The 13,428-nt window shown below is 38.9% G+C and overlaps 1 protein-coding gene across 3 annotated transcripts in view; it reads left to right on the top strand.

Moving 5' to 3' along the window:
- The window catches only part of ARHGAP18 (Rho GTPase activating protein 18), a 194,563-nt gene that overhangs the window by 165,873 nt on the left and 15,262 nt on the right, over positions 1 to 13,428 (top strand). For all 3 annotated transcript variants that reach the window (XM_049654328.1, XM_049654329.1, XM_049654330.1), the window contains exons 9-12: positions 1,644 to 1,803; positions 3,923 to 4,005; positions 9,477 to 9,683; positions 10,473 to 10,613. In XM_049654328.1, coding sequence (XP_049510285.1) covers positions 1,644 to 1,803; positions 3,923 to 4,005; positions 9,477 to 9,683; positions 10,473 to 10,613 — 591 coding nt within the window. The remainder of the gene's footprint in view (positions 1 to 1,643; positions 1,804 to 3,922; positions 4,006 to 9,476; positions 9,684 to 10,472; positions 10,614 to 13,428) is intronic.

Raw genomic sequence — 13,428 nt, 5'->3', positions numbered from 1 at the left:
TGTTGAGAAGCACGTCCTCTTACAGAGACAGAATCCCTCAGAAACAGGTAGCATGACTTCAGATTACCCACATCGGCAAGAATACCGCTTCTCAGTTCACTAATTAGCACAATGTGATGGCCAACTCCTAAGAGTTGTAAACACATTTCCTTGAGTATAGGGTAGTGAACAGAATGCATGTTTTACATTTTTGACTGGAGGGCTGGCAGACCAGCTCTTAGAAATGTAATTTCTAAGAAGGTCAATTAAGTGGATTCATTTGGCTCAACTCTTCAACCCAGCCTATTGTCACATCCCAAATTATGCAGCAGCTGGTCCATTATAAATAATTTAAAGATAATATGCAAAGTTTTTGGTTGTCTTTCTCCCCAGCCCCACCAAATTCTTTATACTCTTCTGCCTACTCCCCCCAGCCCTTCCTCCTCCCTCTCAGTCCTCCCCCTCTCCTTTTTCCTCTCCCTTCCCCCTCCCCCTCTCCTACTTCCCTCTCCCTCTTCCTTACTTCTTCTCTCCTTCCCTCCTTCCCTTCCTCTCTCCCTTTGCCTCTCTTTCCCCTCCTCCCCATTTCTAGGCTCACCTTTATGTATTTCACCAATTACAAAAATAAGTAGAGGGCAGAGTTGTGTTGAGAAGAGAAAGCGGACTAAATTCACCTCGCAAGAAAAATGAAGAATATTCTTTGGGAGAACAGTTTAAAATAATCAAGGACGTGACAGAAACTTGGAAGGATTTCCAACATAATAAGATTTATGCCACAGTGAAATGCATGTAGAAAATAGTGATTATGAAACTAAATTGATTACTAATAATTTGGCAAATCTTATGGAGTCCTTGAGGTAAATGAACTTGGTATTTCTAATTTTGCATGGACTCCGACTGTTTTCCACAGCTAACAGCAGGATGGCTGTGTCACTTACGGCTTACCATAAGTAAGCCAATATACCAAGACAGGTATATTGATGTATTTTCAGGCCTCATTTGCTGTAGAATTTGGTTTTCCATTTCCCAGAGGTGACTAATCAGAGGTAGCCTTCTGCTTACAGCCCCAAGATTGATTATATATTTTGTGATGTAATGTACTTCTAAATAATTTAAAACAGACTTGATAAAAATGAGTTTTTAAAAATTGAGTGAAAAATTAACGTAAAGCCCCCCAGATGGAAAGACTATTTCCACTAATCTTTTTTTTTTTTTTAATAAAAAAATTTTTTAATGTTTAGTTTTGGGAAAAAGAGAGTTCATATGAATGGGGAGCGGCAGAGATAACAGAGGATCCGAAGTGGGCTCCACGCTGACAGCAGAGAGCCCGTTGGGGGGGCTCGAACTCCCGAACTTGCGATCATGACCTGAGCCACCCAGGTGCCCCTTAACTAATCTTTTAATTAAACCTTTACTGCTTAGGGTCTGTTGCATATCCAGGAGAATGTATACAATTTTTGGATTTTGGGGGCCATGGGTATAATGTTTCATTGGAAAAGTATGCTTGGCGGAGTAGTATTTTTCTGAGTGACAGAGAAGTACTTTCAGATTCTTTCGAGAGAGTACAATCTCTTGTAAAGTGGGAAGTGGATCACACTTTAAGCAGGAAAAAAAAATACACTTACTGTAGCTTTTTTTTTTCTTCTTCTTCTTCTGCCTTTCAGAATCTTTGCCAAGAACTAGAAGCAAAGTTTTACGAAGGGACGTTTAATTGGGAAAGTGTCAAGCAGCATGACGCGGCCAGCCTGCTGAAGCTGTTCATCCGGGAGCTGCCCCAGCCGCTGCTGAGTGTAGAGTATCTGAAAGCCTTTCAAGCTGTCCAGAGTAAGTGCCATCTCTCTCTGGAGCAGTCCTTGTCCTGCTGCCATCCATATTGTTTTAATGACACTTTGCATCCCAAAGGATGTAACCAGATATATTTGGGTAGACAAATTGACTCACTGTCAACGGATGCTTGAATGCCACACATTGTTTTCCTTTTCCTTTAGAAATACGCGTCTCTGAGTAAACGGTTAACAGAATGTTCTCTTCAGGTACAGATTAATTGCATGCCCATCAAGCAATACAACATATTTTCTCGTTAAAACCTGGAACTTCACATTTCTTTTATAATAGAACGAGTCACGTAAAATCTGATACATTTTTTTTTTTCTTGCCAAGTGTTAAAAGCAACACTTACTGGAGAAGCTGTGGATTACCAGTTATCATGAAAGCACAGGGAGATGCGGCAGAGTCTGTGATTATTTCCTGAAAAATTAAGTCCTGAAATTGTCATGCAGAAACATGGAACAAATTATTTGGCTGCCTCCCTGATGGAGGGCTGCAAACACCTCCTATCTTGCTGTTTCGTGGTCTTGGGCAAGCTCCAAATTAACGTCTCAAATAGTTCTTGATTCTTTTCCAGTGAATACAGGGATCTTTTAAGGTTTATGTACTGGCATAATTATTCCATTTAGTCCTGGAGGCCATCCGTAAAGGAAAGAAGCCACCACCACGTTCTAATGGCCATATCTTTAACTTCCAAATTGGGACACTTTCGAGAGTGAACAGGGGCCACTGTTGATGATTATGGTGAGCTCCACCAGACCTGTTCAGGGGAGGATTCCAACTTTTTTTTTTTAATTGAGCTATAATTGACCTATAAGATACAACACAATGGTTTGGTATTTGTATATATTGTAAAATGGTCATTACCGTAAGTCTGATTAACATTCATCACCACGCATAGTCACAGTATTTTTTTTTTCTTGTGAGGAGAACTTTCAAGACCTACTCTCTTAGCAACTTTCAAATATGCAATACATTGTTATTAACTGTAGTCGCCATGCTGTACATTACATCGCAGGGGCTTAGCTAGTTTATAACCGCAAGTTTGTGCCTACTGACACCCTTCACCTGTTTTGCCCCCTCACCACCCCTGCCTCTGGCTTGCACCAATTGTTCTTGCTATCTATGAGCTTATTTTTTTGTTTTTGTTTTGTTTGTTCTTCTAAGATTCCACCTATAAGTGAAATCATATGGTATCTATCTTTGTCGTATTTTACTTCATATAATGTCCTAAAGGTCATGTTGTCACAGGTGGCAAGATATTGTTCGTTTTATTTTATGGCTGAATAATTCTGTTATTTTCCAGGCTATTCCTCAAGTGTATAATATTGAGATGATTCTCATGTGTCATTTCATAACATTTCTTCAGAAATTCTAGGGGGAAACATGACCGAAATCCTCATCTGTTTAAAATATTTGTAATGGTTAAGTTATACTATTTTGCATATATTCTTTGGAAATGGATTCAAGCACAAATTTATTCCTGAGGAACAAAATACCAAAATGACTCCAAATATCCCTGAGTATTACTTACATGGGTTAAGGGCTACTAAAAAGTGATAAATATCAATGCTAATAAGGTACTGCTTCAACTCGGTCATTGCTGATTGGTTTTCTCATTCGTTCCATGGATGTATGGTGACCACTTACTGTGTTTCGGGCTCAGTTTTTCATATTCCTTTTGGAATTGATGGACTCTTCCCATGTAATGTGTTCATTCACCAGTAAAGAAACAAACTTCAGTGTTACAGATGCATCTTGACACCTTACCACAGAAGGTCCCACTTTCTGTGTCTCTTTGTTGGGGAGTGATTATCACGCAGAAGTTAAGATGATTTCCAAAGCGCTGTTGTATGTCTGCAAACATAAGGCCGCTCATCATACGATCACAGTTGGAAGTGAGCATTCCGAGGGAGAGGGAAACTCTAAAGCAGCAGCTGTTTCTCCTGATCTCTCTCAAACACACTCTCAAGAATGCTCGCTGCTCAGTTGTTGTGTCTTACATTTCACAGTGATGTTTATGCCAAATAACTTTTTTCTTACAAAATGCAAAAAAGGAAGTAAAAAAAAATGTCGGGTAAAGAAAAGAGTTTAGATTTATTTAATCTGTTTGCAGATCTTCCAACCAAGAGGCAACAACTACAGGCTTTGAACCTTCTCGTCATCCTCCTGCCTGATGCAAACAGAGACACCCTGAAGGTCAGCAGATTCATTTACATTAAATACCCCTCAGAACTGGGCGCCTGGGTGGCTCAGTTGGCTAAGCGTCCGACTTTAGCTCAGGTCATGATCTCACGATTCCATTCGTGAGTTCGAGTCCCGCTTTAGGCTCTGTGCTGACAGTTTGGAGCCTGGAGCCTGCTTCAGATTCTGTGTTTCCCTCCCTCTGCCCCTGCCCCGCTGGCACACTCTCTATCTCTCTCCCCTCTTTCTCCCCCTCTCTCTCCCCACCTCAAATATTAAAATTAATATCCCTCAGAACTAAGCAAAGTAATTTCTCATTATTTGTGGCAAAACAATGTGATGTTTTCATGGAAACATTCCTAGTAGTCTATGCAGAAAAGACCGATTTTTTAAGGATAGATGGTGGAAGTTTTTAACTCTTTATTAATGTATTTAGTAGGTTAGTCATATTAACAGTATTATCAGGTGTTTAATTTTTGCTCTAACCCTTCTACAAAACCAATGAGTGAGGTTTCATTTTTTTTTTTAATAGAAACATGGGTGCCTTGGGGTTTTTCCTTTTTATTTTTCTACATTTTCCAAATTTTATTTAACGAGTGTGCAGTAATTTGAAAAATGAATGTTTAAAAAGAAAGTAAGACTCATCAGGCATAACCTGTTGCCTAAAGATGTTATATTGTTTGTGGTTCTAAGCAACAGAGTTTGAAATAAGTCATAATGATTTTGAAATGTTTGGTTAGCCAAAAGATAGACCAACTCAAACCAATTCTAGTTATTCCTCTAAGGACTTAACCCTGAGTTTCTGATTTACATCATCATTTCAAATTGATTTGGTCTATGTGATTTAATGCCATTTATTATAAACATTATCAGGGGCTTTTATAATGATCAGTGGATTGTTCCACATTGATTTATTTTTGTAACAGCAAAATTTTGTAGAACATTTGTAAAGGTTGAATTATAAACTTACAGAAGAAAGAAAACTTTTAAAATATTTTAGAAAGAGTATGTACCCCACGTTTTGCCATTGTCTTAAAATTTGGGAGGAGGGGACACCTGGGTGGCTTAGTTGGTTGAGTGTCTGACTCTTGGTTTCAGCTCAGGTCTTATCTCACGGTTCTTGGGTTGGAACCCTGCGTTAGGTTCTGAACTCACAGTACAGAGCCTGCTTGGGATTCTCTGTCTCCTTCTCCCTGCCCCTCCCCTGCTCACTCGCTCGCTCGCGCTCGCGCTCTCTCTCTCTCTCTCTCTCTCTCTGTCTCTCTCAAGAATAAATAAAGTTAAAAAAAAATAAAGTAGAATGGGGATAAGATCTATTAAAAAAAAAGAAACTTACGTAGATGAGGGTAGAACCCGTGCCCCTTTACCTCCTACATTTCTTTCTACTTAAAGTTACAAAATCGTGCCAAGAAATTTCATGTCAAGAAAACAAAACCAGTGTGTAAATGTTGGAAGTTTTCCTGGGCCTCATTGAGACTCCTTGAACAGAAACTAGGTGAATGATAGTTCTTTCATGCCCATGGCATGGATGTTAATACTCAACTTTTCTGGGTGGAAGAATTTATGAGGATTACTGGGGTAAAAACCCTGCCTCTTCTACAGGAGAGCTTCCAAAGAGTTACTCCCTTTACTAAGTCTGGAAAAAAAATCTTCACTGACTGTTACATGCATAACTGAGAAGGCAGCAGTGGGTGGGGTTTTGGAGACAGGGGCCGACTCCAGTAAGGGTTACATTTAAGCATTGTGTGACCAGGCTTGCCGTGTACAGGTAGACTGTTGCTGAGATGGGGACATCTGGCTCAGGACAGAGTGGGGACTGAGTTCCAGTCTGCTTATCGGCCTTGGCCTGACACAGGGCTTCAACCGCCCAGAAAGAGAAACTGACCCCAGCTTTTTTCTTATTCACATAGAGGTACCTGTCTGTGATGGCTCTGTGAATGACCAGTATAAGGCGGGAATTGAAAAGACGTGATTTAGGGCACCTGGGTGGCTCAGTCAGTTAAGCATCCGACTTCAGCTCAGGTTATGATCTCATGGTTTGTGGTTTTGAGCCCTGTGTCAAGCCTTGTGCTCAGAGCCTGGAGCCTGCTTCAGATTCTGTGCCTTCATCTCTCTGCCCCTCTGCTGCTCTCTTTCTCTCTCTCTCTCTCTTTCAAAAATAAATAAACAGGAAAATTAAAAAAAAAGAAATGATTTACTTAAAATATGTCTGCATTCAAATGAGATCAAATCATTGTGAGAGCAAACACTTATTCCGGTATGGTTGCTATTGGGCAAGGCTGGTCTTCAACTCAAGTTTGGAATTCGCCTTTAGACTCCCAGGCACACTCTTGAAAATTGTTTGAAAAAAAATTTTTCTTTTTAAAATTTTAGAATATGTTTAATTTTTGCATATAAGGTTATGGGAGTACAGTTTTGTAAATAAGGTGGGAAATACTTTTTGGGGGATAAAAAGTTGGACAATGAAGGGGCACCTGGGTGTCTCAGTCAGTTAAGAATCCAGCTTCGGCTCAGGTCATGATCTCGTGGTTAGTGAGTTTGAGCCCCACATCGGGCTCTGTGCTGACAGGTCAGAGCCTGGAGCCTGCTTCAGATTCTGTCTGTCTGTCTGTCTGTCTGTCTCTCTCTCTCTCTCTCTCTCCCCACCTCCCCAGCTCACACTCTGTTCTCTCTGTCTCTCAAAAATGAATAAATGTTAAAAAAAAAAAAATTGGAAAATGAAAACAAACCCAGTAAATTTAGTAATTAAGCTTTATTTAAGAGTTTAATTAACCTTGATGAATGTTTAAAACACAGATTCAAATAATAGAAACACTGAAACAAATATGCTATATGTACAAGAAAATAAACCACTTACATTTAGTTCTAAGTGAAGGAAAGCTCTATAACAAGGTAATTTCCAGAAGCTTAATGCAAACTTCCCCAATTTTCATGAGCCTCGGGCTGCTCCTTCTGTTGCCATTCAGAGAGATGGGATCCTGTGTATGACCTTTGTGGACTGTTACTATAGCACATGGAGTGGTTTGGAGGCATTACTGTGTCCCAACACCACGTCCTACTTTAAGCCTAAAGAGGTGTCTTTTGGGCAAACTGCTTTTTTTTGCCTTGAATTATTGTTCATTTGAATCATTGATCATAACTACTTTTGGAGGAATAATGAAAACTGATGTTATCAACAGGGCATCCATGTTAATATAATCATTGGCGTTTATTTAGTTATTTAGTCATTTAGTTAGTTTGAAGAAGTTAACTATACACATCGTCTTGCCCACTCCTGGTAGGCTGGGGAATTCGTATTCCAGTTTTACAAATAAGACTTTAAAGGGCAGAGAGAGCAAAAGTTTACCCCAAAATCACATATGGCTAATAGCTAACTGTGCTGGGGCTCAAGCTGGGTTTTCAAGGAGTAGGTCCAGTGATACTTGTGTAATACCAGACTGGTGACAGATACTTTTTTAAAAAGGGCGGTTCTTGGGGTGCCTGAGTGGCTCAGTCAGTTAAGTGACTGGCTCAGCTCATGATCTCACGATTGGTGAGTTTCAGCACGGAGCCTACGTGCGATTCCCTCTCCCTCTCTCTCTGTCCCTCCCCTGCTTGTGCTCCTTCTCTTCTGTGGCTGAGTGCTGTCTCCCTTTCTCCCTGTCTCTCTCAAAATAAATAAACTTTAAAAAATAATAATAAAATAAAAAGGACAGTTCTCTTTCAGGTAAAGAGAAAATATATCTGAAGATGAAGTGCTTTCAACAAAGGCGAGGCTAACATTTTATTAATTTCATATCCACATACCCAGAAACACAGCATTCTAGTATTCTAATAGTAATAGTTTGAATAATCTTATTGCATATGTGTGCTACAATTAAAGTGGTTTGTTACCTAATCTCTATAATTTATGCTCTGTAAAGAAAGAGATACACTGGTACCTGAATAATTATTCTGGTCTCTGGAACAAAATTAAATTTTTTTCCCCAAACCTCACCAATTAATCTTTTGTTCTCATTTGAGAAGGTATTGTTTCTATATAGCCTTATGCTTGGATTACAATTTAACTTTCTGAGCACTATACCAGAAATTAGATACATAAATCTTATTGTTAGGTATTGAGGCTGTGCCTTTAGTTTGTTTCAAAATTTTGAGGTCTATATAGCAGCTTTACTTGATTTAAGATCCATCTGTTAACACAGGCTTTCCCCCCCACAACCGCCCAAATCCTGTGAGAGATGAACAGAGTTTTATTGTTATTCTTTTTCCACTTTGGTACAGTTTATTTGACCCTTTACAGATAGGGACTTTAAGCTACATACGAAAACATGAGTCTTTTAGTACTTAAGACTCCCGAAAGGAAAGCCAAATGGACCTTCTCCAGCATTGGCTAGCTCTGTGACCTCTAGCACATTACTTACATTCTCTTACACTTTGTTTGCTCATCTGTAAAATGGGGATAATTACAGCCTCTATCTCCAGTAAGGAGTAAGTGAGGTGATGTCGGCGATGTGCTTAAAGCAACCTCTCCCTCACTCAGAAAACGTTGAATACTTGTGTAGTTATTATTGTGATTGTTTGAGACCGAAATCAAGGATAAAGGGAAAAGAACTGAAAGGAGGAGGGTGAAGTAAGCTCCTGTGGCCTTTATGGAGGGTAGGCTCAGAGGACACAGGAGTGTTGCCAACAGAGGTGGGAAGTGGGTGGCATCACCAACCCGTTGGGGTGAGAAGTTCCTTTTTATTTACACATTCAGTTTTTCAAAACTCTCTTCTCTTTTTGTCTCTCCATTCCCCCTTCTTCCATGTGACAGTCTCCATTCTTTTTAGATTTCATGTCAGCTAACTATTGAGTACCTTAAAGCCATTCTAAGGGAATATATATATATATACACACACACACACACACACACACACACATACATATATATATATTGAATAGATTGAATATATATTATATTGAATATATATATTGAATATATTGAATATATATTATATTGAATATATATATTGAATATATATTATATTGGATATATATATATTGAATATATATAATATTGAATATATATTATATTGAATATATATATATTGAATATATACATATATATATTGAATTCCTAAAGATAAAAGCGAAGCTCTTCCTGAAGCAAGTGCATCTTACTATGATATTTTAAATTGCTTTTCAGTGCTCCGTGGCTCTGGTAGGTTCTAGGTCTGATACATCTGCCTCCATTCCTCTCCCAGCTGCCTAGTTCAGATGTGTGTCCTGCCCGCCTCATTCCCCAGGGCCATAGCCCTTGGCAGAAACAAAGCACCACCTCGGACCATCCTGGAGTTCGTTACCCAAATGGGGAACTGTTGATGACAAGGCCCATTGGATGTAGCTAGTTGACTGTGGTTATGCACAACTTGTTATTTTTTAACTAAGTAAAAATCCCATATGCTACAGTGCTTTAATCTCTTATCTTCATGAGAACACAAATCTCAAAAGAGCTATTTCTGTTTTAGGCCCTGCTTGAATTTCTCCAAAGAGTTATAGACAATAGAGACAAAAATAAGATGACAACTATGAATGTAGCAATGGTCATGGCCCCAAATCTCTTCATGTGTCACGCACTGGGTTTGAAGTGCAGCGAACAGCGAGAATTTGTAATGGCAGCTGGGACAGCTAATATCATGCACTTATTGATTAAGTATCAAAAACTTCTGTGGACAGTAAGTATATCTCTTTAAGTTCTGATAATGAGTGATGATATCTAGATTCTAAAGACTTTTTATGGTTGTATTTTCCTTAAAAAGCTAACCAACAGAGGTGATTTCAAGTGCAATTAAAAAAACGTCTATACGCCTGAAATTAATAGAACACTGTAAGTTAACTACACTGAAATTTAAAAAAAAAAATGTCCGCTTACCGAATCTCCATTTTTAAATGCCAGGATTGGTTCGTTATTTCAATTTGGTAACTTCTAAAATATTTTCTTTTTGCTATTGTAATTTCTGAGAATCATTTGTTCCTAGATTATTGCTAGATAACTCTCAGCATTTATTGGTGAGTTTTTCTTTCCCTTTTAACAAGTGAGGCTGGCTAGTTATTAGAAGGGACTGCAGGTTAGCTAAGGGCTAGGTTGTTGACAGGTGGCCGCTAAAGGGACCAACCATCAAGGTGGTGGCCTTTAATGCCAGTCACCTCATGTCAGGCAGTCTCTAATTTTGGCATATGAGGCATAGAAGATAGCCACTATGACCTTGAACTTTACCAAGCCTCTTTCTGAACCTTACTTACACAATGGGAGGTAAATTATATCATGTGGATGCTGTGTCCTCATAGTGAATGAGAAAGAGATGCATTTTTGCATATTTCATGAAGAGTAAGTGTAAAATGGCATAGTCTTATCAAATAGACAAAACCTTTACTTCTCTCTAAATTTAAAAAATAATTATTTCCATAGTTCAAAATTGTGCCATTTCTTTCTCCTTCCCAAACTTGATTTTATTTCTCCATAGATTCCCAAGTTTATTGTCAACCAAGTGAGAAAGCAAAATACTGAAAATCATAAAAAAGATAAAAAAGCCATGAAGAAACTGCTGAAGAAAATGGCTTATGACCGAGAAAAATATGAAAAGCAAGATAAGAGTACAAACGATGTAAGAAAAACTTGAAGATGTGTATTTATGCAGATTTCAGTATTGTTTTTACTTATCATACAAGAAAAGTGTTTCATATGTTTCTGTAGTATGACTTTCTACATGCTTCTGGGGCCTTGTACTACTTAGAAGGTAAAGGCCTCAGTAATGGCAACTGTGTTTCTACTAATGATCAGTATTAACAGTTGCTCAGGTGTTGGTGACTCAGCGTATGAGCTGTTAATGGGAAACAAAGGAAAAGAACAAGAGGAGAATGTCTCAACACCCACCCACCCACACAAAGGACTCTGCAGACTCCAGTTGCCCACTGAATGTGTAATCTCTACTGAGGGAAGAGTCCCTGTTATGAATCACTGATCTTTTGTCTTCAATTTCCTCATCTGTAAAATGGGGGAAAATAACCCAGACAAACAAACAGACCAGTGGTTGGTTATGACCAGGATCCTTCCTGGACTTCAGTAAGTACTTAAAGGCTCTTAATTGGATCCCTGGAAGGATTTGGTGAGATTTATGTTGGAATGAAGAAAATTAAAATGTTCACAAAAGAAATTTCTAAATACGAGCATTTATAAACTGCTGTAAGAATATATTAAGAATTGGGTTTAAGATAAGAAAATATACTACATGAAAACACATTGGAGAAGTGAGTTATCAAAGCTCTAACTTAAGATCATGATGTGAAAGGGTTTCTATTGTTCTGTTTAAGGTGGAGACACCCTGCACAACCATCACCACCACTGAGGTTACTCAGTTACATGCTGACATCTTGTGGAATAATGTGGAAATGCAATTATCAGCCTTTGGTTTTTTTTTTTTGGCTTTGGCCTACTTAGGGATCTAGTAATTGTGAAAAAATATATGTACGTATGTATGTGTATATATATATTCTATATTTATAGCTCTCACCACTATGAAATAACAATTTTTGGCATTAAGTATTTTTGGTCAAATTTTAAAATATCTTTAAGAACATAAAATTTAATTAAGGGGAATTGTAAACAGTGTTCAAATTTTTTTTTTTTTGTGGGGGGGGAAGCTTGATCTTATAGATTAGAAAGGGTTTTTGACATTTCATTTTTGTTTAATTGAGAACATTTACTCTAACACTATTACAAATATGTGAATATCATTTTGCTTTGTAGCTCTGCTTATTCATATTAACTCAGGTGACTTCATAGCCCTGTCTTTTTTGTAAGGTGGTTATAACGTGATTCTCTGAGGTATGTTATATATCCAAGAAAGCATTTATGCTGTCCTTTTAAATAATCTTTAGGGGCACCTGTGTGGCTCAGTCAGTTGAGCATCCGACTTCAGCTCAGGTCATGATCTTGCAGTTTGTGAATTTGAGCCCCACACTGGACTCACTGCTGTCAGACTGTCAGTGCAGAACCCGCTTCAGATCCTCTGTCCCCTTCTCTCTGCCCCTTCTAAAGCTTGTGCTTTCCCAAACATAAATATTTAAAAAAAAACTAAATCTTCAGATAAAAATTTAAAAGTTGTGTTTTGGAGATGAAACGTTTACATGATTTTGTTATTTACAAAGGATTTGTGTTAACTTGGATTTCTTTAGTTTGTACGTTGAGTTAATTAGTTGAGAGTTGGTCTGAGAATTATCTCTGTACTCGTTAGAAGCCAATTGTCATTTTAAGACATAGGATTTAAATCTTCGTTTTATCATGTATTAGCTGTTAGTCTTTCTGAGTTTTTGTTTTCTGAGAAATTCAGTGGTTCTTCTAATAAAATGCCTCCTTAGTACCAAGGAAGTGGTTTACATCTTTAGGAATTTGAATTTATCCTGAGTGAAATGGGGTCATTGCAGGGTTTGAGCAAAGGCTTGAAAATCTATGTTTTAAAATGTTCCCTTGGTGGCGGCGGTACATGGGTGGCTCAGTCAGTTGAGCATCCAACCCTTGATTTTGGCTCAGGTCATGATCCTGGGGTCCTAGGATTGAGCCCCGGGTTGGGCTATGTTTTGAGTGTGGAGCCTCCTTGAGATTCTCTCTCTCTCTCTGTCTCTGTCTCTGTCTCTGTCTCTGTCTCCGTCTCCGTCTCCGTCTCTGTCTCCCTCTGCCTCCCTCTGTCCCACACCTGCTTGTACACTTTCCCTCTCTTTTCCAAATTAAGAAAAAATCTATTTTAAAAATAATAACTAAAAAATAAATGTTCCCTTGGATGATTGTGTTGAGAATAGACTATAGGAGAGTCAGCAGAGATGGGGAGAGGATCACATCTTAATCCAAGTGAGAGACCAGGATATTAGTCCTGGAGAGGAAGTGGTCAGATTCTGTGTTTTTTGAAGTTAGATCCATTGGAATTTCTTCAAGTTGAAATGATAAGAGTTGTAGGAAAAGGAAGTAAAAGATGACTGCAAGGTTTTGGCTTGAGAAATTGGAAGGCTGGAATTGTCCTCTTGATGGGGGATCAGTTTTCAGTCTGGGTGTGTTGAGTGTAAGGTGTGTATTAGATAAATAAGGAGGAATGTTTGGGTGTGTTTAGTGGGAAGGTTAGGGCATACTGGCCAGTGAGGTGCATGGAGAGCAGGGGCAGAAGGAAGGCCAGGATCCGTCACTAGGGGGAGCCTGCTTCTATTCTGAGGAAAGCTGTGACCACAGGAGTTACATGATTATGTGTAAATTTTAAAATAGTTGCTGTAAGGGTGCCTGGGTGGCTCAGTTGGTTGAGCGTGACTCTTGATTTCAGCTCAGGTCATGATCCCAGAGTCATGGGATTGAGCCCCGTGTCAGGCTGTGTGCTGAGCATGGAGCCTCCTTAGGATTCCCTCCCCTCCCCTCCCCTCCCCCTCTCCCCCTCCCCT

Source organism: Panthera uncia (assembly GCF_023721935.1).
Source record: "Panthera uncia isolate 11264 chromosome B2 unlocalized genomic scaffold, Puncia_PCG_1.0 HiC_scaffold_24, whole genome shotgun sequence".
Lineage (NCBI taxonomy): Eukaryota > Metazoa > Chordata > Mammalia > Carnivora > Felidae > Panthera > Panthera uncia.
This window is presented reverse-complemented; position numbering and strand designations above follow the sequence as displayed.